Genomic DNA, 26,471 nt, shown 5'->3' with positions numbered 1-26,471 from the left:
GACCAAGCCACCCCAGTTTTCAGTGAGCCCGCACCAGTTTTGCAGGAATGTATAACTGTTTAGGTCACCGAAGATCAGGACTGTCCTGTGATAAGTAGACACCTACCTAAAATCTTAAACTAAAGGATTATTTTTATGCAAGTTTAATGGGGTTTTCCCAACTTAATATCAACATTCTATATCCTATATGTGCCAGTTGGATTTATACTTGTCAGTAATTAGCATGCCTTGCTCACTAGATGGAGAACTATAGATCGCCAACTGTGAATGAGACTCGTGACAGATTTGGGCTTTCTATGTTGTGCACTCATCCCTCTGTCACTTTCCCAGCCAATGACAATGATGTGTGGACAATTCTAAATGTTCAGTTATTTGAAGTGGTTTCACGGATTTCTAAAATGTTAATGTTCAACGGGTTTTCTTCATGTGAAAGTTCCTACCTTTCCTTCTTTTCCTTCTTGCTGTAATGATCCAGATCAGAACTGATACTAATGGAATGATCAGTACATATACAATTTTGACCCAAATAACAAGATACATTCCTTTGCACGTTGTACCTGTAAAGAGTTCATTAAAATACAAGTTAGATATATGAACTTGGTTTCACTTAGAGGTGCTTTTGACATCACAAACTTGCTGTAACAATTTGATAGGAGGCTCACATGGTACACTGTGCTGGTGGCTGGCTGAGCCTGGAGGAAGACCATAGAGGGTGAAATGCGTCGCTTGTACTTTGGTGAGAAACATCTTGCGACAGACAATGATCCCGGATCCTTATCAAGAGAACTACAATTCTCTTTATGCTGTACAGCCAATGATATCTGGTAAAATGTTTGCCTAACCATGGAAGGGAACTTAAGACTTTGGAGTAAATTTATCAAGATGCGGGTTTTAAAACTGACTGACATTTGATCAGATATTGATGTAGAGCAATTGCCTCTTATAAATGCTGTGATTTGTGGCCAATCAGGTCTGAACTGTCTAACTGGTGATATTTGTCTTATAAGTAACACAATCCAAAATTTGCATTAACCCCATGTTTATGGAACTAGCCCTGACTGGAATAGATACAATTAGTCTAAACTGTAGGCTAAATAATTATTAAAACCTTGGCAGTGAGAGTAATCCAATAACTGTGATATAATTGTACATTTAGACAGTTCCTCGAGCCCACGTGTGCTGCTGTCGGGTAGACCCACTCTGTGGCCTAAATGAGCACAGAATTCAATATTAATTTAGTCCATGGGTTTGGATTCATTATCTAGATCGTGTGTAGGCACAATCTGTGTCCTAAATTAGTCATTGCAGGCTAGGAGGTCGGAGCAAAGTAGGTCTGACAGATGAGGAGGTCGGGCAGGTTTTTTAGCAGTGATTTGTGTTTAGGAGAACTGGAAATAGAGAGGTGGAAGAAGAGTTTGGGTGTAAGGGAAGAAGGGAGGTGGTAGAGGTATTGGGGAAGAGGAGGTCTTATCTGTTCAGTGAGTCAGGGAGTGGAGAAGCCTGGTGAGTCTGTGAGCTTGTGGGATGTCTGTAGATGGGGTGTTGTGACTGGTAGTCGGAAATGTTTGGGAACGCTATTTTCCACAGTAAACATTTCCCAAGCTGCTAGTTCTCTTATACTTTGTACTTTTCTTATAAGTAATATGATAAGAGAGGGACACTATTTTATCTACTGCCTATGGCACAGAATGATTAGGGACATCCCTGTCCTTACCCGTTGTTTTGCCCAGTCTTCTTCCACCAAGGTCAGGACAGATGTCTTGTACATGGACAGAGACGTTCTTCTGATCCGCTGGGTTATGTACTATACACAGGAATTCCATGTCCCAGGACTCATTCTGCAGTGACATCTGGATTATGGTTCCAGTATTATACGGCTGATACTCAGTGTCTCTGTGTCTGTATTTCCAGGTATAGGACAACACTGATGTGTTTGTGGGGACAGAACAATGAAGACTCATATTACACCAGTCACTGATTATATTCTTCCCTTCAATCCTTATAGTTGGAGCGGGAACAGGTTCTGTGATCATAAAGAAATAAACCTGTTATATATGTTTTATAAAGTGGTAACAAAATCATACATACTGATAATTCTATTTTCTCTTTAATAGGGAACCTCTGCCCTCTTCATCATGACCTGGTGTCTCCCACACTTAGGGTATTTAGATTACAGGGCTGAGCTCTATCTTCCCGGGTGATCTTCCCTGCACGTAACATGTTACTGTATCTGTGGTAGGAAGGTGAATATTGCATGTGTTGGGAAAAGGTAAAATTAATTGGGCTGATTTCCCATTTTATAATGGTCAGATGGGATGTTGCTTTGCAGAAAGATCTGACAGTTTTTCAATTAGTCTGATACAATCACCAGCAGGTGGAGAGATGTGTAAGGTGGAGTCTTCAATTGTTGTAGGATACGTTGTAAACGGTGGTAATCTTTTTTAGGATTACCACTATTCCGACACCTGTCATGTCTCCAAAAAACCCCAGAAAGAATAGAAAATCGACTTGAAAATAATTAGACTTACATTGAAGACGACGCTGGAAATCCCCGAAGAGAGCAGCATAATGACAGGAAGGATCTCCGATTGGAGAACTGACCGGCTCTGCTGCCTGACGTCATTGTGACGTGTGTCAATCAAAATTTAAAGTGGCAATGAGGGGTCCTCTAAGGTTAAGTGGTTAAACACTTAACCGAACATTGCCGCTTTAAATTTTTATTGACACGTGTCGCGATGACGTCAGGCAGCAGATTCGTTCAGTTCTCCAGTCGAAAATCCTTCCTATCATTATGCTGCTGTCTTCGGGGATCTCCAACATTGTCTTCAAGGTAAGTCTAATTATTTTCAAGTCGATTTTCTATTCTTTTGGTTTTTTTTAGAGACATAACAAGTGTCAGAATTACCAGCATCGTTTTAGTTTTCTAATTGTACATACATCTATATGTATTCAATGGCTGCTCTGTGAATTTATCTTGCGGCTCCTGACGAAAATATTATTTATTCATCTGGCGTTTAGGAGCGGCTTTCTTTACCTTTAATTACACACCAAGATCACTTATGGACCCTGGTGATAGATGATGACACCAGTCTGTTCATCCAGCTGTCCAAAAACCAACAGCTCCTTGTTCAATATGCTACTTATGTAGCTGATTTACAGAGTCCGGCTACAAGGGGACATACAAAGTTTGAAATATATATTCACCTTATCCAATTTAATATTAAGACTATCATTCATATGCAGGCGCGGGCTGGGAGAGGGATGGCCCGTGGGCACACAGGCGGCCACATCATATGACAGGGGATGCGGCCGCCTGTGCGCTGACACGGCCGCATCTGATGTCATCAGATGCGACCGCGGTGGGAAAACAATGTTTTTTGCATCCGGGGGGCGGCCGGCCGGCCTACCCCCCGGCCCTAATAGTCGTCTGACCCAGCGGCCGGGGGGGGGCGGTTACCCCCCTGCCCCCCGGGCCAGCCCGCCCCTGTTCATATGGAAATATACACACATCTCGTTTTATTATGATTAGTTTGTCAATTCAATGTTCCTTCTTTTTTCTTTTCACTGCATCCACTTTCATCACCAGCGTCCACGTTCCGTGAGCGGATTCATCTCTTCCGGCCCCCTTTCCACTATTTCACTCATTGTGCGTTTTGCAGATTTTCGTTGACGTATACTTCACACCGCCTTTCTTTTAATGCAATGTGTCCATTGGTTTATGGAAGGGGCTTGTATATACACCCCCATTATTATCTTTTTAAATATTGAATAATTATTTCATTTGAGTATTGTCGCTCAACTAAGACGCTTTTTACGTTTTAGAAACATTCAATATTTTAATATCTGCATCTTTTCATCTCAGTTACCTGTTTTTACAGATGAACCTTCATTCCACCATCCTACGTGTTATTTCACCTCTTTCCTCTACATTAACACTGACATTGGTCATAGTGAAACTGTCCCTAGACCACGTCTTCGGTCTGCCACATCCTTACTCCCTCTCTCCTCTCACGCACACACATGTTTCATACAGTGATACACACTGCACTCTATGGTACTCTGATTTCCTCTACATTACATCCACTCTAATACCAGCATCCCTATCCTGTGAGGCGATCCATCTCTTTCAGCGTCACCTTACCACTCGCTGTGAGTTTGGATTATGGAAAGTGCTTGTATATGTGTCCCCCATCATAATCTTTATAAATATTAATTTACTATTTGATATCAATGGGCCTGATTCATTAAGGATCTTAAATGAACAGGATTCTTATTTCAGTCTCCTGGACAAAACCATGTTACAATGCAAGGGCTGCAAATTAGTGTTCTGTTTTGCACATAAGTTAAATACTGACTGTTTTTTCATGTAGCACACACAGATCAACTTTACATTTCAGTGTACAAATAAGCTATCAAGTATTTGTGTGCTACATGAAAAAACAGTCAGTATTTAACTTATGTGCAAAACAGAACACTCATTTGCACCCCTTGCCTTGTAACATGGTGTTGTCCAGGAGACTGAAATAAGAATCCTCGTCATTTAAGATCCTTAATTAATCAGGCCCAATGTTATTAAATAGTTAAGACACCCTTCCCAGCTGTGATTTTCATCCTTGTTACCCGTTTTCTTACAGTGGTGACTCACACACTTCCACAGTATTATCTTCATTCACTTTTATGAGCACATCAAGGGGTCAATTTATCAAGACCCCTCTGATAACAAGACTTTCTACTGCTACAATCAGAGTTCAGTGGCGATACAAGTATGACTGTTCAGGATAAATAGGCTTCCCCATGCAAACTATCACAGAAGAAATGGCTTTCATTGCCGAGAAACGCGTTAGGTCTTCGCACACATGTTTGGTGTTGGTCCTCACAATTAACCCCAGGGTCTGGCTACCATGAGCTATTCTACTTTTTCAACAAGGAGAATCATTATTTTTATGGATCGTTACACTGAGACTGATTGTCTATGATTCCGTTACCTATAGGCTCATTGAAGAGATAAGTACTTGTTACTTCATATCGCTGAGTGGTGCTATTTGCACCTAAGGGTGCTTTTATATCAGACACCTTTGTGCAAATCTTTTGAGCCACGGAAAGGATCAATTTTACTACTATCTGTCTCAAGTGTTTAACATATATATATATATATATATATATATATATATATATATATATATATATATACACCTCTCTGGACGTTGTTTGCTCTATATTGTTATTTTTGGATCCAATATTGGTTCGATCTATATATCCTTTATCTGGATGTTGTTTGCACTATATTGACATTTTGAAATTTTTTTTTTGGCTTCAACAAACATATTCAATGGGACCAAACCGAGGACAATATTGAGGTTATTTCCAGACTATTGTCATATTATATGTGATGTTCGTGTTCAGGAGTTTTTTATATGTGCCATTTACATATTAGTTTAATAAATTAATTGTTTTATTATGTCAATTATACTCTATGCTTTGCGCTCTCTTTCTTTTGGTATATTTTGGGGCAATACAAGTATGACTGTCCATGATAAATAGGCTTCCCATGTAAACTATCACAGAAGGCCCCCAATGATGGCTTCCATCGGCCGTGGTCATCACCGGGGGTGGGGTGGGGAGTGGTTTGATAAATAGGCAAATCCTGTGCTTTCTCTACTAGATAAGAGACCCTCTATTTGGATATATTTTTGAGTAGTGTTTACACCATAGACTGGAGGGCGAGACTGGAGGGCGGGAGGGGGCGGGACGAGGCCAATCGCGTCATTTTGACCCCGCCCCCCGTGAAAATGTAATTTGCGTCGCGGGGGGCGGGGCCAAAATGACGCGATTGGCCTCGTCCCGCCCCCTCCCGCCCTCCAAAATGGCGTGATTCACCGAGAATCGCGTCAAATGACGCGATTCTCTGTGAAATCCGGGATGCGGGAAAAATGCCATCTCCCCCGGGAGCCCGGGAGACTGGCCCGAATTTCGGGAGTCTCCTGGACTTTCCGGGAGAGTTGGCAAGTATGGTTTACACTCATATCATCTGCATAGAGCACGGTTAATAACAGTTATTTAAGTCTTTTATATGACTCATTCTTCTATCATCGCTCTCTCCCCCCATCTGCAGCTTCTAAACATCCTCACCGCACCCCTTACACTCAAGTCCTGTCTTATTCTCGAGCCTTTCTATAATATTTGACACCTCTTAGTAATGACTTTTAACATAATTAATTATATTAACTAACTTTTATTTTTGATAAAGGCCAATGGGACAACAGTATTTATTTTCACTAACTTCTCTCCAGCTGCGATCAGTCTGACCATTATCCAAATTATATGTCATTTGTTTTACATTTATAAGTGGTGCAAGCTCAAGTTTAAGGTTAATATAAATATATATATATATATATATATATATATATGTAAAGAAAAGATGGAGGAGGAGGCGCACAATAGTGTAGTACAATAATATAAATGGAATCATACACGAATCCAAAGTGGGACTTTAGCACCAGTGAAAAAGGAAACCAGAGACCATAATGCAGCACCCAAGTGAGCCAAATGGGAATAAAACAGGGGTATAATAGATAATAGGCCCCTCAGCATAAATTATGGGTCACCCAATCCAAATCTGTATAGGTGTATGCGTACCAGAAATAAAAACTTTTCCGCTTATCTGTAGTATTATTCCATACAGCAACACGATCAGGTCACATTCTCTTCATTACTAGACCATATGGCAAAGATCCTCAAAATGACAAAATTGAACAGAGGACCAACGATGTGATATCTCAAAAATGCAATTTATTAAAAAAAGGTAGCCACTTACATGTCTAGTAGCAGATATTCAGCCTCTACAGACAGGACCACCTTTCAACAAGTTCAAGAGCAACAACAACACAGCAAATAGTCTCAACGCGTTTCGTCTGCAATAGCAGACTTCATCAGGAGGAGTTATAATTAGACCTCTTATCGGCGTCTGTATAAATAGTGCGCCGCGCCATTTTGCGCGTGCGCACTATAAAACCGGAAGTTAACCTACTGCGCATGCGCATCGGCAGCTGTCCATCATACAGCTAATGCACAATCGCGCATGCGCCGAGGCAGCTATTACTCAGAATAACGAGTGTCCATTAACGGACTTAGACTGATAAGATGTTAAGTTCTTAATATCAGCCCTTATGACGGCATTTGTATAAATAGTGCACCGCGCCATTCTGCACGTGTGCACTCCAAAACAGGAATTAACCTACTGCGCATGCGCACCGGCAGCTGTTTACCTCACAGCTATGTATAGTTGCGCATGCGTCAAGACGGCCTTTACTCGGACAACAAATGTCCTCTAGCAGACTAGAAACTGTTGTAATATTATAATCCAAGTGTCTAGTGCAATAAGACCTGTCAATATATATGTCAATAGCGGCAATTCCGCCGCTATTGCTAAAACAGATAATGGGAGCATGTTAAAAGAAATTAAAAGACACAAAAATAGTCACTAAGCAATATATCGCTATAGTTCACAATACAATTAGAACTTCAATTAGTTGGAAAACTTTGATTATGCCACAATAGCTACTATCAATAGCCCAGAGGGGCCAAGCATTTTCCATCATCAGTCCAATCTATCAGACTTAAATAAATAACTCCTATAATAACATAAAATACAATAATAACTAATATGACCCATAGCAAGCCAATAAAGGACCTGTATTAGTTCTATCAACAGACCCAATAATCATATTCCACCATAATGATATTTAAACATAACTCTAACTACAAGAGAGAGCACTCATAAAAAGAGCAATCACAAAAAAGAGCAATCACAAAAAGGGGGCAACCTCAAATCCCTCGTTAAGTCCAAGAGGTGATAAAGTATTGAGCGTGTAAATCCAATACATTTCTCGCTGTGCGAGCTTTCTACCTAAATCACCACCTCTTGGACCTTGAACCACATGTTATATTGCCAAAAATTTCAAATGCTTTGGATCTGATTGATGTACCTCTAGGAAATGTTTTGATACAGAATGACTGACAATCTTGTTCTTAATGTTCCTTACATGCTCCTGGATGCGTAGTTTAAGCAACCTCTTAGTTTTTCCTACGTATCTTAAACCACAGGAGCATTCAAGCATATAGATCACAGACGAGGATGTACAATTCATAAGGCTATTGATGGTATAACTATTATTTCTATCTGAGCTAAAAAATTTCTTATTACTAGTACTCATATATCTACATACATTACAATGAGAGCATTTTATACTCCCTTTTAAATTCAAAAAGGTTGAAGAAGTGTTCCCCTTATCTTTAAGCATGCTTGGAGCTATCAAGTCCTTAAGGTTTCGACTCTTTTTGAAAATAATGTCAGGTCTATCAGGTAAGATGTTATTTAGAACCGGGTCTCTTTTGAGAATATTCCAATGTTTCGAAATCACTGATTTGATTCTGTTCTCGCCAGTATTATAACCGGTAATAAAGGAAATTCCCTCTTTATTTTTTCTCTGTTCTTTTTTGTATTGTAACAATGAAGATCTATCAACATTTTCAACCTTATTAAGTGCTCCCTCAAGTAAACTTTTGGGGTATCCTCTCTCCAGGAATCTGTCATGATATACTGCTAGCTGTTCTCTACATGTTACAGAGTCACTACAATTTCTCTTAATGCGGTTGTATTGCGAAAACGGAATATTCGTCTTCCATTTTCTTAAATGGCAACTCTTAAAATGAAAATAGCTATTAGCATCAACTTCTTTAAAAAAGTTTTTAGTGATGACCCTATTATCCTGCTGCATTAAAATAAGATCCAAAAATTCCACCTGGAGAGGGTTGAACTTAGCTGTAAACCTTAAATTAAGCTCATTGTTATCAAGATCACTTAGAAATTCTTGCAAAGATTCACTACTACCTTCCCAAACCATAATTATGTCGTCTATATACCTCTTATAGAACTTAATATTAACATTATACTTCTCAGACTGGTAGATCGATCTTTCCTCCCATTTTCCCATAAACAAATTGGCAAAGCTAGGCGCAAAAATAGTCCCCATAGCTGTGCCACAGGTCTGCAGATAAAACTGATCCAAAAATTTAAAATAATTATGGGTCAAAATAAAATCTATTAAGATACATATAAAATCTTTATGAGCCTCTGTGATATCACCTCCCTGTTCAAAAAGTATCTAGAGGCTTCAACACCTTTTTTATGGTCGATAGATGTATACAAAGCCTGGACGTCAATCGTGACTAGAGATGGTCACTGACCCCCGTGTTTTGGTTTTGGATTCGGTTTTGGATCTGGATTACCGTCGTGTTTTGGTTTTGGTTTTGGTTTTGCAAAACCGCCATTGCGTGTTTTGGTTTTGGTTTTGGTTTTGTTTGGTTTTGTTTTGCTATTTTTTTGGAAAATCCATGTTTTTGGGCCTAAATTAACCCAATTTAGTGCTCCAACTGTTTTAGAGACAAGTAATCTAATTGTTGAGGTAATAAATCATCCAAAAAAACAGTTTAATTCTTCATTGGTAGGCCTATTCTACACACAAAACAGATTGTCTTCCTCTCCATCTATGCATATTGGCAATGCAGCCATCGTCTTTGAATGTATATTACACCCTACACTTATAGTTAAATATGTAAAGAAATGTAAAAAGCCAGTTTGGTTTCTGTCTCTCAAGGCCCCCCTCCACTTGTATAAAATACCAAAAAATTCAGCCATTATAGACTGTTAAATATTATATGACATGGAGAAAGCCAGTTTGGTTTCTGTCTCTCTAGGCCCCCCTCCACTTGTATAAAATACTAAAAAATTCAGCCATTATAGACTGTACAATATTAATTGACATGGAGAAAGACAGTTTGGTTTCTGTCTCTCTAGGCCCCCCTCCACTTGTATAAAATACCCAAAAATTCAGCCATTATAGACTGTACAATATTATGAAAAATGGACAAAGCCAGTTTAGGGTCACTCTGTCTATGACACCCTACCCTTAAGGATAAATTGCCCTAACAGCAGCCTTTCAAGATGGTATGTGATATGGAAATGCCACAAGTCCCTTTCCTCTTTGGGGGTAGATTGCACCCTACACTTACATAGAAAGTTTTAAAAAGATGTTATTGGCAACATCTTCAGCTTAATCCTCACCCTCATCAGTGTGTACGTCATCATCACAGACTATCAATTCATCGCCGCTTGAATCCGCCATTAGAGAACAGTCAGTGCTTGGATGTCTTGGATGGTGAAGGCCTTCCTCGTGGAAGATGTAGTTCATTTTTATAAACATCATTTTCTCCACATTTTTGGGAAGTAACCTTCTACGGCGATCACTGACTAAGTTCCCTGCTGTGCTGAACACTCATTCAGAGTACACACTGGAGGGTGGGCAGCTTAGGTATTGCAAAGCAAGTTTGTACATGGGTTTCCAAATGACCTGCTTTTCTTCCCAGTAAGGAAAGGGACTGTCTGACATTTCCATATCAACTACCTCTTGAAAGTAATCCTCCACCATCCTTTGCATGTTTATACTCATATTGGATGGAGTTATGGGCAAAGTGACACATTTTTTTGAAAAATCCTTCAAACCAGCCCAGATGTTAAATTGTTCTGGTCTGCCCCCTGTGTCTTCCCTTCTTCTTTTTTGGAAATTTAATTTTTTACGAGCAACAGCTTGAGAAAGTGAAGGAGGACACGTCATCAAGCCGAGGCCCAGTTCAGCGGCCAACTTGCTGAGCAATAGCTCCTTGCAAAAGTTCCCATCTCGCTCATTTACAAGTAAAGACTCAATGTAGGTTTTAAACCTTGGATCAAGCACAGTGGCCAAAACGTACTGATCCGAGTTCAAGATCTTAATAACTCGAGGATCATTGTGAAGCGAATTAAGTACTTGATCGACAAGGCCAACATACTTTGCTGAATTGCTTGCTTTCAGCTCCTCCTTCATTTTCTCAAGCTGCTTTTCCAATAGTCTAATTAAAGGAATGACTTGGCTCAAACTAGCAGAGTCTGCACTCACCTCACATGTCACAACTTCAAATGGTTTCAGCACCTTGCACAGCACTGAAAGGATTCCCCACTGTGCAAGAGTGAAATACATCCCCCCTCCTTTCCCAATGTCATGGCTTGTGCAATATGCTTGGATGGCTTTGCGCTGTTCCTCCATCCTCTGAAGCATGTACAGGGTGGAATTCCACCGAGTTACCACCTCTTGCTTAAGTTGGTGGCAGGGCAAGTTAAACTGCTCTTGGAGCTGCTGTAATCTCCTACATGCTGTGGCTGAATGCCTGAAATGGCCTGAAATTTTACGGGCCACCGAAAGCATCTCCTGCACCTCACGGTTATTTTGTAGGAAACTCTGCACCACCAAGTTGATGGTGTGAGCAAAACAGGGAATATGTTGGAAATCACCCAGCTGTAATGCTCGCACTATATTGTTGGCGTTATCTGAAATGACATACCCTGGGGAGAGTCCGAGTGGTATAAGCCATGCATCAATCACATCTCTCAGTTTGCGTAACAAATTGTCAGCCGTATGCCTGTTAGTGAAGCCGGTGATACAAAGAGTGGCCTGCCTGTGACAAATGTTACTTAGTGGTGTACATGCTGCTGCTGTTCCTGCTGGTGAAGGTGAATGACCAACCCAGTGGGCTGTCACAGTCATATAGTCTTTGGTTTGGCCACTTCCACTTGTCCACATATCTGTGGTTAAGTGAACAGTGGGCAGAATGGCATTTTTCAGCGCAATCTCTACATTTTTACACACTTTTTGGTATAGTTGTGGAATAGCTTTACGGGAGAAATGGTGTCGCGATGGAATTCTGTAACGCGGACACAAAACCTCAATTAACTGTGAAAAACTAGCTGCGTTTATTGTGGAGATTGGACGCAGATCTAACACTAACATTGCAGCCATGGCGTCTGTGATTCGCTTGGCGACTGGGTGACTGCTGTCATATTTGCTTCCCCTCGCAAATGATTGTTTCACAGTTAATTTCTGAAATGTAGGACTGCTCATTTTATTAACCTGCCTCTGGGATGACGATTCACCCCCAGCAGCAGCAACAGCAGCAGCAGGACTAACGCTTTCTTCAGAGGAATCAATAATAGTGCCGGAGTCATCCAGCCTTAAGTGGGATGCCGGGCTAACTCCGAGCGCTACTGAGGATATTGATGAGGATGGTGTGGTGGGTGTATTTTGTAGCCGTCGGTATGTCGGTGAGTGGAGGGTCTTAGCTGATGAGGGAGTGCTTGTATTCTTTTGGGAAGAACTTTCAGCTTTTCCCAACACTTTGCCATGAACTCTCGTTAAATGACGTAACATAGACGAGGTTCCAAGATGGTTAAGGTCCCTCCCTCGACTGACTGTGGCTTGACATACACTACAAATGGCTATACAATTGTTGTCTGGATTTGGGTAGAAATAATTCCACACATAAGAAGTGGATTTTTTTGTTTTATGCCCAGGCATGACAATGGCCTTTTTCTTGTCACGTGCCAGAACTGCTGCCACTGGTGCAGGACTTACACAAACAACCTCATCCTCATCAACATCCTCATTAGCGCCCTCGTCGCCTACACAAATCTCCCCCTCATCCTCTTCTAATTCCAAAGTGGCATCCTCAATTTGGGTATCACCGGCTACACTCGGGCTATTAAGGCACACATCAGCAGAATGCTCACGATTAGACATCCCACTGTTGGATGGACTCTCCACAGGGATTGTTGTCATTTGTGAATCAGAGCAAATATTCTCCTGTAATGCCTCACTGTTATCTTGCAGCTCGGCTTTGACGCGTAACAGTAGTTGTGCACCAATTGTAGGCTGGGTAACTTTTTGGGATCTGCCACTAATAGCCAAAGGTGAAGGCCTCATTCTCTCTTTGCCACTGCGTGTGTAGAATGGCATGCTTGCAATTTTTTTTTTATCGTCACTTAACTTTTGCTCAGTTACACTTCTTTTTCGCTTCAATACAGTAAATTTTTTTTTGTTTTTTGTTTTTTGCACTAATTTGAAAACACTCTGTTGTTTGACATCGCCTTGGCCAGATGACGTACTGGGAACACTAACATCAGGACTGGTGACAGAACCTGGTTGCTCATTCAGATCATATGTGGACTGCTTTGAATCTATTCTAAGCGCAAACCACTGGGGAGTGCTAAAAATTATTTGGTAGATACTGCTGACAGATAGGACTTTTGACAGCCAGAAATATTAATGCACAATTAGGGAGGACACCCCAAAAGCACTGAGGAGTGCTAAAAATTATTTAGTAGATACTGCTGACAGATATGACTTTTGACAGCCAGAAATATTAATGCACAATTAGGGAGGACACCCAAAAAGCATTGAGGAGTGCTAAAAATTATTTAGTAGATACTGCTGACAGTTATGACTTTTGACAGCCAGAAATATTAATGCACAATTAGGGAGGACACCCCAAAAGCACTGAGGAGTGCTAAAAATTATTTAGTAGATACTGCTGACAGATATGACTTTTGACAGCCAGAAATATTAATGCACAATTAGGGAGGACACCCCAAAAGCACTGAGGAGTGCTAAAAATTATTTAGTAGATACTGCTGACAGATATGACTTTTGACAGCCAGAAATATTAATGCACAATTAGGGAGGACACCCCAAAAGCACTGAGGGGTGCTAAAAATTATTTGGTAAATACTGCTGACAGATATGACTTTTGACAGCCAGAAATATTTATGCACAATTATGGGGGACACCCCAAAAGCGCTGGGGAGTGCCAAATATTAAGAAAAAATAATAAACCTCTATCCTTCTCTCTGCACTAGCAATTTTGGTTAGAGCAATTGCAAGAACAATATTGTATTCTCTGTCCCTGCTCTAATTAGCCTATGACTACACCCTGCTCTCTCCCTCTGTCAAATGGCGATGGATTGCTGTGGAGGCGTGTATTTATAAAGTTGAAGTATCTCGAGAACCGAGCCCCGAGATCCAACGACGTCACGATGACGTTCGGCCTCAATTTGGATTCGGAACGGGCGGGAGAGTACCGAGCTGCTCAGCTCGGTACTCGGATACCCAAAGTTCAGGTGGGTTCGGTTCTCGGAGAACCGGACCCGCCCATCTCTAATCGTGACCCACAGGTAATTAGAACTCCATACAAAATCCTTGAACAGTTGTAAGACATTCATAGTGTCTCTTAAATAAGACCGTAATTGTGCAACATATTTCTGTAAAAACAAATCCACATATTGTGAAGCTCGGGAAGTAATAGAATCTATTCCAGCCACTATCGGCCTGCCTGGGGGATTCACCAAGCTTTTGTGGATTTTTGGCAAAAAATAAAAAATTGGCACAACCGGATAATTCATTATTAAAAACTGATACTCGTCTTTCACAATCAGATCATTATGCAATGCTAAGGTAAGTATATCCCTTAGTTCTGAGACAAATACTTCCGTTGGATCTTTACTCAATTTACAGTAGGAGGATGTATCATTCAATAAACGTAGAGCTTCCCTCACGTAATCCTCTCTATTCATGATCACTAATCCCCCCCCTTTATCCGCTTGCTTAATGACAAGATCATGATTTGACTGTAGTTCCTTTAAGGCTTTGGTTTCTTGTGGTTTGAGGTTGTTAGAATCATACTCATTCCTAAAACCCTGTATATTAGAATCCAAACCACATAGATCCTCAACTACTAAGGTCTGAAACATTTCGATAAAACTACTTTTGGATTCTAAGGGATAATATTTGGAAGGCAATCTTAATCCTGATTTTGATATGCTTTCATAGTTGGTAAGAATAGCTTGTTCCTTTTTTTACAAAATGCCTTTTTAGCGTTAGCTTCCTGACAAATTTATTAATGTCAATAAATAATTCAAACTTATTCGGCTTTTTTGCAGGGGCAAACGATAAACCCTTCCCCAGAATTGATATTTCTGGGTTAGAAAGTACATGTGAGGAAAGATTGAAAATTCCTTGGGTTTTCAGATTAGCTCTATCTAAACATACCTTCTTTTCTGAGGTTTTAATGCCCCCTCGCTTCCCTCTTCGTCTAGAAGTCTGCGTTTTAATGGGGAGGCTCGCCTGGTATTTTCCTGAAGAGGATGATTTGGCCTTTCCCGTGCAGCTGGGTCCGGGGACAAAAAATCTTCTATTTCGCTATCTGCCCTATCTAATATAGAGAAACGGTTCCTGTAGGTGTTTCCCTCCATTTGTTTCCTATTATAGGCTCGTCTTGGAGTATAAGTTCTCCTTTTCTGTGGGACATGTGTCCAGGGTTCAGATGTTTTAACATTAATATTAGACTCAAAATTATTTCTATATGTTTTTGAAGGAGTCTTTTTCCAACTCTTAATTTTATCCTTGTTATAATCATTTCTATCTCTGGCGTATTTTCTCTCTTTAACCTTAGCTACGTCCAATTCTACTCTATTTAATTTTTTACTTAAAACCTGCTCATTAATAACAAAATCTTGAGAATCTTTAAAAGCACTCATTTTAGTTTCTTTCTCTTGTATCTCATTTTCAACTAAGTGGGCCATTTTTCTTTTTTCCTGTACAATAATCTGCATCAATTTCTTAGAGCACTCATGAAGTGCCATATCCCACTCTTTGATAAAATTGGGATCACTAGAAGTGAAAGTAGGGGATTTCTTCATACATATATATAGTATGTATGAAGAAAGGGAGAAGAAGAGGACATCTGCCATTGAACCTGTGTACCACATTTATAGCAGTGACTTAATATCTGTATATTCTTGTGTCTGACGAGCCTTCTGCTACAATTAACCAAGGTACATGTAACAAATAATAAAAGCACTAATAGTGCCACAGTATGTAATCACCTTACTCTTCTTGCTTCCAGCGTTGGAATCATAAAAGAACATGTGGAGCGGGGAGAACACGCACCTTACGGAGCCGTGATTGGCCGCGCTGTACTATATTAATAATGTTACTGGTCAGGTGAGATCCCTACATAAAGTTGTGAATGGGACAAGCTTCATCTTGGGCCTGATTCATCGCGGCGCATATTCTGTGCGCAACCCGCGTTCAGTATCATACGCACGTATTTAGGCTTTGCGTCTGCCCGAATTCATCAAGACATGGGTCTTCTGATATGTCTGTGTGTTCTACTACACAACGCTGCCGGATGTGTCCAATGCTTATGTGGATCAATACATTCGCAAAAGAATGCATAGGAAAATAAAAATATTGAATTAATGTTGCCTGGTAATACTATAGGCATTAATGATAAACAGTTAAAATGTTTGTTTGTTTTTTGTTTTTTTCATGAAATACATTTATTAGGATGTTGTTAATGTCTACTGAACCTATAATACATTGTTACAGTTGCATGTGATTACAAACACATGTTATAGCATGCGTACCAGACTGTCATCACTAATGATCAGGACTTAGACTAGACCTGTAGCTGGAGCAAGAGATACGGCAGAAAAACTAGTAAATCTGCGATGCTCAGGGCTGGATTCGGACGTTGCTCTGGGCGTATGAGTTTGGCATGCCCTTACTGTTTATTGACTAAGGCAAAACGCCCCTTCTGTGTAGCTCACCCACAGACTTAGTGATACAAAATAATTATTCTTCCCAGTAGAAGTGAAATCACAGCTATCCCCATAGACTACTTACAAGGTCAGACCATGTATAACAATGTAGAACACATTTATTAATTCAGCAATTGGGCTGAAGATAGAAACTAATTAAAAAATAATTGTAAAAATAGGAATAGGCATACCATGCCCCCTGCCCCTAGAGGCGCCACCTGGGGGTTGGTGTTCAGTATAGCAGGGGAACCCCACTTTCATAATCTTCTTGTTTTATCGGAAATCTCCTCCCCACAGTGTCTAGCGCTGGTTGATAATTTGGGGAGTGAACATGATGCCCCCCGTTCCCTTATGTTTTATCATTACCAACTGAGAGGCTTTCACTGAAGGTTCTGGAGTCCAGACAGGGCCTTATTATCCAATAGGCTGACTAGGCTGCAGCCTAGGGTGAAAGGCTTTTTGGGGGGGCAACATTTTTGTTGGTGCAAAATTGTGACAGTGAGAGGTTTAAACCGAATTTAATTTTAAAAATATAAGAGAATAGTTATTCTCCAAAGTAAAAAGAAGACATGAAAGAAAAATGTAGAAAGGTTTCAATCTTGGCATATCCCCAAGGAAAAGGTTGAAGACAATGAGTCATCCTTGGGTGCACGCTTGAGTGTAAGCAAGTAGAAGAGACAAGGATGGCAGCAGGCGCAGGTGTGACAGCCCCCTCCACCTCTTCATCCTCAGTAGCGCTCATTCATGCCTCCGATCTGTTATACAGAACATAAAAGAGTGGCAAAGATTGCTGTGACCCTGTTGAGAAGCCAAGTGGAGCTCAGTTTGAAAAACGGGTGCATAAACATTGATGGGGGTGAAGGAAGTTGGTTTTAAATTTAGGACAAGTTCTTTTTACATGCAGCGTATTGATGTGGAAGGCGATGGGGCTCAGCGGGTGTATTAGCCCTGGACGGCCTGAACCCTTAGTCAAGGCCTGAGCCCGGACCCCAACCTATGAGGAGGGACGAGTTGGAGGAGTCCGAGAGGAGAGACTACTGAAGTGGTGTACAATACCTGTACACTACCTGTTATTGCTGACTGCAGAGAACTAAAGAGAGGTAAAGAGCAACTGAGACAACTCCACAAAGCAAAGTTTGTGGAGGATTAGTTGTGAAGATTAACCTATGGCTGGGAAGTTAGGTACGTGGCCAGCCTCTTATTAGACTGATAGAGGACTGGTGAAGGTGACATGGATGGAGGTCAATACAGGTCAGTTCCTGGGACTGAGCTGATAGGACCCACTTATGGCTAAGGTGAATGTGTTACATGCATTTATTCTGGCCATTTGGGACATGTTACCACTCAAACTGAGAAGCTCCCTGGCCCGGGTCTACTGCTGAGAGCGACCACTCGAATTGACCTGTGGTATTGCAAGTAAAAATTATCAATGAAGACATGAAGTCCAGAACCTGACACGGGCGATACTGAACACACACTACCCCAGGATTCTTACTAGCTTTATACCTGGCTATCCACCAACTTAGGGATTGCACTGTGATCATAATAGACTTCATCGCCTGACTTCTACTTGAATAGCATCGCCAGCATTAAGCAGGAAGCATCTCCTACACTCATATCGTTAACAGGTTTGACACCCGGCTACCACCTATCCTGCTAATGTAGGGATAGTTCTGCCCCTTGAAACAGAAGCCCCTCTATTCAGCCTGCTCATCAATCTAATCAGTGAAGCACTGCACATACAAATGTGATTTACACCCGAGATTTCCTGTACTGTAAAACCGACAACTAACCAGAAGATTTAGGATAACTGATCCCCCCTTCACCTTTACAGCAAGTTGCAAGACCGGATACGTGTCCATACCCACAACCTAAATCATTAAGAACTGATTGATACTTTTATATTCTCACAGCCCACGTACACAGAATATTTTACACCATAGGACCAGGGCCGGATTAAGGCCCTGTAGGCCCCTGGGCTAGGGGTACTGTGAGGCCCCCATTTTTCAAGCGACTTATGCCTAATCCGATATTATTGGGGGCTCCCTAGTAATATTGGATTGGGCATAAGTAGTTTGAGCTGTGTTCCTTTTAATATACTAAATCAGTATTCTCAAAATGCACACTTTGCCAGCCAGCCCCCAAACCCCCCCTGCAAATATCTCCCCCAAAAGTGCACACTGTAACAGCCAGCCCCCAACCCCCCCCCCCCCCCTTGCTAATATCTCCCTCAAAAGTACACACTTTGCCAGCCAGCCCCCAAACCCCGCCCTGCAATAATCTACCCCAAAAGCACAATATGCGTGCCAGCCAGCCCCCCCCTTGTAATTCTCTGCACCAAAAATACAATAAGAAAATGGTAGTGGGAAGGGGCCGCACTTCCTTATATGTGAGGATGCAGCCACAAAATAGAACCCGTGGTATACGGAGGGAAATCCCCACCCTCCCAAATAAAGATGGGTAACAAGATGAGGTTCAGGGCGCAAAAGTACAAAAGTATGTGCCTAAAGCTGGATATACCGAATAAGCAAAGAAATGTCCAAATGTAAAAAGGGCAAACTTTCGGTAGTACCGTGCATTGAACAGCTACTTACTTTTCATTTTATGGGTTTTGGCCCCAACTCATGTGTGTTTGGACTCTTTTTTTTGTTTTTCATTTTTTCTTTTCCATTTTTTCTTTTTTTTAATCTATTTTATATCATTTTTTCATAGACTGTTTAGTCGTTTTTCATACTCCTGATCAGTTTGCCCTTTTTACATTTGGACATTTCTTTGCTTATTCAGTATACTGTTTACTGTATTGCCCAGTGCAATTATCTCATACCGTGCTCTGCATTGTGCACATTTTATTGTTTATATGTCTTTGTTCTGGCCAGAACATGTTTATTTGCATTTATGTACACATAATAGAATAAATTCCAGCTTTAGGCACATACTTTTGAGCCCTGTACCTCATCTTGTTACCCAAAAATACAATTTACAGTTGTCTGAGCCAGCCAGCCCCCAAGAGCGAGCTTACCTCGGTCTTCATCGCTGGTCTTCTCTTCTGTCAGCTCACACCCTGTCCCTGCTGCCTGTAGTGTCCGTTCCGCGGCGTGCACCTATCTCCTTCCTGAGGAGATCTCGTGAGAGTGATCTCACTCTCACGACATCTCCTTAGTAAGGAGATAGGTGCACGCCGCGGACGGACCATTGCCTGCAGCCTGTCAATGGAGGTCAGTGACGTGACGTCACCATCATTCAGGACTCTGAGTCGCCGACCGCGGTACAGGCTGTAGCGTGGCCGGCGGCTCGCTACAGCTCAACAGAAAAAAAAAAAAAAAATACTTTCAAGAAAGGGCCCCACGGATGCCTGAGGCCCCTGGGCTGTAGCCCAGTTAGACCTCGGGTTAAATCCGGCCCTGCATAGGACTCATATCACAAGAAAGAAACAAAAAGAAATAGAAGAAGCACTCACAAAGACATAGGAATATATTTACTAAACTGCATGTTTGAAAAAGTGGAGATGTTGCCTATAGCAACCAATCAGATTCTAGCTGCCATTTATTTAGTACATTCTACAAAATGACAACTAGAATCTGATTGGTTGCTATAGGCAACATCTCCACTTTTTCAAACCAGCAGTTTAGTAAATATGCCCCATAGAATAAATACCATAGAGCACTACACTAAGAATGCCTTGGACAGAAGCCACTAGAACAGGACATTCCACACACTGATACCTACATGAGGTTAGTATTAACCAGTATAATAATTGGAAGAATACATGACACTGTCATTACCCCTACCACCTACTAAGTAACTCATACACCCAGGTACTCCCAAGTGGCTCAGCAACAAGAATTGGATCCCCTATCCGAACCAACGTCAACAACTACCGAGACACAAATATCATGTCATCCACATCAGTGCAGACAGTCTACACCTCCCTCTACTTAAAACTTATCAATGGTTTGTTGTATAGCGCTAACATTACATGGAAATCATAATGCAGGGGCTGGACAATGGCAACAGAACTTTCCAGCATTAAGATAATTTCATGCTTGATACATGGGTTGTGTAATGACTGAGGATTACGTACCATACACAGTGAGATTATATGATGTTTTGTATTCTTCTTTATCTGTAGAAGTTATGGTTACAGAGTAGATCCCACTGTCCTCCATTCTCAGGTCCCTGATCCTCAGTGTGGTCCCATTGTCTAGTATCTCCAGTCGCTTATCAAACTGATTATTTATTATGTCGAGGTGAAGATTTATGAAACTGGCCATTATGTGGGTTTGGAAGATCCAGTAGACTTTATATACAGGACGTGTCCGATCCACAGACAAATCCACAGACTGGTCTATTATGCCAGTCACTTGTAGAGGGGGGTCTTGTTTCCCTGTACACAGATGAGAGTATAGGACAGTCAGTATTTACACAATGTCTGTTCCATATAACGTTGTTCATACTGTATGTATATAATGTTATTACCACCCAATGGGAAGTACTGTGCACATGGAAGGACATAGTAATCATGTTCATATGTGTTATCTTTACTGAACCCCTTCAGTGCTGCTCAGGTCTCTCCATAAGAGGAGGTATCTGACTGTGACTGAAATCCATAAAGAGACATAAATACTCTGGTAGATTGCATGAAAGATGGTGGTCCTAGGGGCAGGATTCCACCAAAGAACTGTTTGTTGGGAAGGGAAAGGATCTCCTAGAAGTTGCTGTACCAGGGTTCGAAATTCCTCCTGGTCGCCCTGGATATATGTAGATAATTATCCCGTCACATGACGGCTCAGTAACTTTCCGACTGTTGAACACATGTTAGCTTGGACTTCAATTAAGCCTGAGATGCTGCATTATAACTGCACATAAACATGGAGCTGATCATGACCCTCTTCATGTAGAGCTGTGACCAGCCTGTCCCTGGCAGCCTCCGTTTCCAGCACGGTGCCCGGGAACCGTTTCACATGTTTTCAGGGCAGATAATCACTTCCATAGAGTTCAAAATGATTTCTGTGTAACCCAACATTCCAGAACCAAAACAAAGAAGGTTGAAACAAATGTTTTTTTATTTTAATAAAAACTAAATAAAACTTTTTTCCAGCCTCCCAAATTGATGCCACCCATTCTGAGGTACTGATGCATTTTACATGAGTGCCACACAAGTATAATAAAAATACACAAATGTGATGTAAAATGCACGCTGTCACGAATCTTCAAAATGCACCATCAGCCCCAATTTTTTTTTTCCCAGCGGCGTTAAAAGTTACCACTTTTACATGTAAAAAACAACTTGTAGTTTACGGCAGGGTTCCATTAAACAGAGATTAAAATTTATGTAAAAAAAAATAAATTATAAATATATTCATTATTGACAGGAGCGCTCGTAGGGGGGTTTCTAGTTGCTCATAAACCCCCCTCTGCTCCAATCATCACTTTCAGAGCCAGTCATGGAGCAAGTAGGAACCATCTGCGTCTATATACAGCAGGCGTCTATTATCTTATATTGATAAAGATTATTTCATGCTATAACCTTCCTGGGTTTCTTATTTGATCATGAATTTTAAAAAGGGTCATTAGGAGCCAACAAGAAAATACCTGCATTTACTTCAATGGAATATATGCTAATAACATTTATATAGTATAGTATAGTTTAATATGACAAATTATACATTATAAATCAGACTACAAAATAAACTCTTGGAGGTAAATTTGTCAAGCTGCAGGTTTGAAAAAGTGGAGATGTTGCCTATAGCAACCGATCAGATTCTAGCTGTCATTTTGTAGAATGTACTAAACAAATGATAACTAGAATCTGATTGGTTGCTATAGGCACCATCTTCCCTTATTCAAACCCACAGTTTAGTAAATATAACCCCAGGTCTTTTGTTAGTTTTAAGCCATTAATACAAACTTGCTATTTACTGCAAAATGTAAGTACTTACACTGTTTAATAAAGGCTTGCAAGTATGTTTATTTCACTTTAGATATGACACCATTAACAAGAAACAAAGTACACATATCAATTTAAATTTGCCCCTACACGATTAAATATGCATGGGTACACAAGATGGGGTAAGGCAAGTTTTTTTGTTGCTGTAGGGTCATGTGCCAAAGTTTTAATAAAACACTTTTATATACCATTCTATGTAATTGGCTATTGTTTTACTTATACAAACAAAACAAAAACATTGTCAAGTCTTTATGACCCAGCGATTTACCATTATTCCTTTGCACCTCCTCCAGTTCTGGTTCTTTATTCAGAACATCATTCAGAAGTTGCTCTTTGAGTATTGCCATATTTCTGTAAAATGTCCTCTCACTTGCCAAGTCAATAAATAAAATGCCATATTAACAATGTCATATTTAAATATAATTTACAACACCCTTAACCTATTTCTCAGCATGTAAATCTCTGTACCAAATACTATAAATGGCATAATCATGGTTCTAAGACTGGTTACCCACTGGCATTGGTAAAATGCAGGTGACACCACATTTCAAATGCAAGTAAATAGAGCAGAGAGTGTCCACAAAAATGCTGCCCTGACACCAATGCTCCTAATCTCAAGCACAACTGTGGATCTAACAAAGCAACAAGTAGACATGTGCCCATGTACAGCATAATCTGGTCATGTGGTCAGATTACCAAACAACCACACACATGCCGGAATCATGCTGAGTGAGCTGGAGTCCTGAGTGACCCAGTATGCTGAGTGATCCAGTATGCTGAGTGACCTGGAGTGCGGAGTGACCCGGAGTGCTGAGTGACCCCGTATGCTGAGTGACCTGGAGTGCTGAGTGACCCCGAGTGCTGAGTGACCCAGTATGCTGAGTGACCTGGAGTGCTGAGTGACCCGGAGTGCTGAGTGACCCGGTGTGCTGAGTGACCCGGTGTGTTGAGTGCCCCGGTGTGCTGAGTGCCCACGTATGCTGAGTGATCCAGTGTGCTGAGTGACCTGGAGTGCTGAGTGACCAGGAGTGCTGAGTGACCCGGAGTGCTGAGTGACCCAGTGTGCTGAGTGCCCCGGTGTGCTGAGTGCCCCCGTATGCTGAGTGATCCAGTATGCTGAGTGCTGAGTGACCCCATATGCTGAGTGACCCGGAGTGCTGAGTGACCCGGTGTGCTGAGTGCCCCCATATGCTGAGTGCCCCCGTGTGCTAAGTGATCCAGTATGCTGAGTGACCTGGAGTGCTGAGTGACCCGGAGTGCTGAGTGACCCGGTGTGCTGAGTGCCCCCGTATGCTGAGTGACCCGGAGTGCTGAGTGACCTGGAGTGCTGAGTGCCCCCGTGTGCTGAGTGATCCAGTATGCTGAGTGACCTGGAGTGCTGAGTGACCTGGAGTGCTGAGTGCCCCCGTGTGCTGAGTGATCCAGTATGCTGAGTGACCTGGAGTGCTGAGTGACCTGGAGTGTTGAGTGACCTGGAGTGCTGAGTGCCCCGGTGTGCTGAGTGCCCCGGTGTGCTGAGTGACCTGGATTGCTGAGTGCCCCGGTGTGCTGAGTGCCCCCGTGTGCTGAGTGCCCCCGTGTGCTGAGTGCCTCGGTGTGCTGAGTGCCCCCGTGTGCTGAGTGCCCCCGTGTGCTGAGTTATCCAATATGCTCAGTGACCTTCTTGTGTACGATACATCGTTCTGCTCTCCAGTGATCAAACTATCATCCTGCAGCAACACAATAACATACTATACAACACCCATAATGTTACATTATCAGACACTAACCTGAGACAAAGATGATAACAGCTGAGAGTAGGACACTGAGGGTTATCCCACCAGGTAGCTGCATGCTGACTAACTCAGAAGAAAGAACAGAGACAGGACGTGCAGCAGATGAGGTTAGGGGGAAGTTCATGATGTGGTCACACAATGTACACAATGTATCATCACTCCAGTAAAGAACATAGATAGAGGTCACCTGTCACCCCCATCACTGATCCCCCACATATATACGAGTCACCTTCTTTTAAATATTTTCTGTTTACATCTTAAACAATATCTGCGAACAAGTCCTTCCCAGCATGTACAACTTCTCCTCTCCGTGAGACAACATATTCACTTATAGCATAATATTTGTATGATAAGAAATCAGAACTGTGTAACAGAACGGAGGCATCACTGAGCGCTACTGAGGGTCAAATTACGGCCCTGCTATACAGTAACTGTTATTCTTCATGTACACTTACATACAGCGCCACCAATGCCTGTGAATTTGAATTGAAGGTTTGCAGTAAAGCAGTTCCAGCATGTTGGTAGCCGTGTAAATTTGTAATTGAAGAGGTAATATTTTGCAAAACAGAACCACATTAATAACTGTGATGGGGCCTGTGATCATTGTGTGGCCTTCAGGAAAGGCCTATTTTAGACTTTAGCTGTGAAAAGTAAGATTACCTAATGTAGGGGTACATTTTGGTCACCCCTAAGGATACCCCTGTAATGAAGCATTTCTATCACTTTGCTCCTTCAGCTCATTGCTGCCAGGTCTTGCTGGGAACAGCATTGCCATATACTAAATTAGTATTTTGACATTATTACCCCAACACCCACTGCCTAGAGGTGTTGGGGTGACCAGCAGTGCTATCAGCACAGGGGTGGGTATTCCCTCTAGGGCAGGGTTTCCCAAACCCAGTCCTCAGGGCTCCCCAACAGTGCAGGTTTTCTGGATCACATGTGACATAATTAGGAGCACCTGTGGATCTGTTACAATGTGTCAGTCGGTAATGATTACACCTGTGCTCCAGCAAGGAGATATGGAAAACCTGCACTGTTAGGGAGCCCTGAGGACTGGGTTTGGGAAACCCTGCTCTAGGGCATCCAGCCCTGTGCTGAGCAGGCTGTTACTGAGTCCCACTATAACAGGACGACCTCCCTCTGCCAGTTCCCCTGTTATAGTCTGGTGCTGTTTGTCCCCCACATTAGCTGTAACCAGCCCAGGCTATGAGTGCTCGTCTTGGATCAATTTTTTAGGAGGTGAATTTTTTTCTTTCATTATTTATATATCTTTATATTTATTTTACTTGCCAGTCATCAAGTTGATGATGATGATGATGACGGCTGACGTATGCAGCCACGTGTACTTTAAAATCCTCTCCACACATCACATTCTTACACAGTGTGAAACACACAATACACCGATTACAATGTCACATTGCTGCCCATACTGTACATCTATGTTCAGGCAGCAATATTGCACAGAACTCTAATTGAGGCTCTTTATGGTCAACTCCGCATAGTTCATGTTATTGTACAATTCTCTGAATAACTGAGGAGTACGTACCATACACAGTGAGATTATATGATGTGAGATATGTTTCTCCATCTGTAAACGTTATGGTTACATGGTAGATCCCACTGTCCTCCATTCTCAGGTCTCTGATCCTCAGTGTGGTTCCACTGTCTACTATCTCCAGTCTCCTATTAAACTGCTTATTTATTATGTCAAGATGAAGATTAATGAAACTGGCCATTATGTGGCTTTGGAAGTTCCAGTAGACTTTATATACAGGACGTGTCTGATCCACAGACAGTGACAGATCCACAGACTGGTCTATTATGCCAGTCACTTGTAGAGGGGGGTCTTGTTTACCTGTACACAGATGAGAGTATAGGACAGTCAGTATTTACACAATGTCTAGTCCATATAACGTTGTTCATACTGTATGTATATAATGTTATTACCACCCAATGGGAAGTACTGTGCACATGGAAGGACATAGTAATCATGTTCATATGTGTTATCTTTACTGAACCCCTTCAGTGCTGCTCAGGTCTCTCCATAAGAGGAGACATCAGACACAGGGCTGTGACCGAAATCAATCAGGGACCTGATAAATATCATTATATATGGGGTGTTGGGGGCGGAGTTAGTAATTTGTGATTCTAATGACAGAAAAGGGGATTTGATGCTTCTCTTACAGGAAACAGTATCTCTTGTTATAACTATTAGCAAGTATTATTG

The 26,471-nt window shown here is 41.6% G+C and overlaps 1 protein-coding gene across 1 annotated transcript; it reads right to left on the bottom strand.

Moving 5' to 3' along the window:
* Positions 1 to 1,676: 1,676 nt before the first annotated feature.
* On the bottom strand, positions 1,677 to 26,050 carry LOC142112115 (SLAM family member 5-like). Its single transcript, XM_075193951.1, has 3 exons — positions 25,791 to 26,050; positions 20,604 to 20,906; positions 1,677 to 2,023 (listed from the first exon to the last, which is right to left on the bottom strand). The coding sequence occupies exons 1-3, from the start codon at positions 25,978 to 25,980 to the stop codon at positions 1,677 to 1,679; spliced, it is 840 nt and encodes a 279-aa protein (XP_075050052.1). The 5' UTR covers positions 25,981 to 26,050.
* Between the last annotated feature and the right edge of the window lie 421 nt (positions 26,051 to 26,471).

This window comes from Mixophyes fleayi (assembly GCF_038048845.1).
Source record: "Mixophyes fleayi isolate aMixFle1 chromosome 12 unlocalized genomic scaffold, aMixFle1.hap1 SUPER_12_unloc_2, whole genome shotgun sequence".
Taxonomy (NCBI): Eukaryota; Metazoa; Chordata; class Amphibia; order Anura; family Limnodynastidae; genus Mixophyes; species Mixophyes fleayi.
The sequence above is the reverse complement of the archived record's forward strand: the minus strand, read 5'-3'. Positions and strand labels throughout refer to the sequence as shown.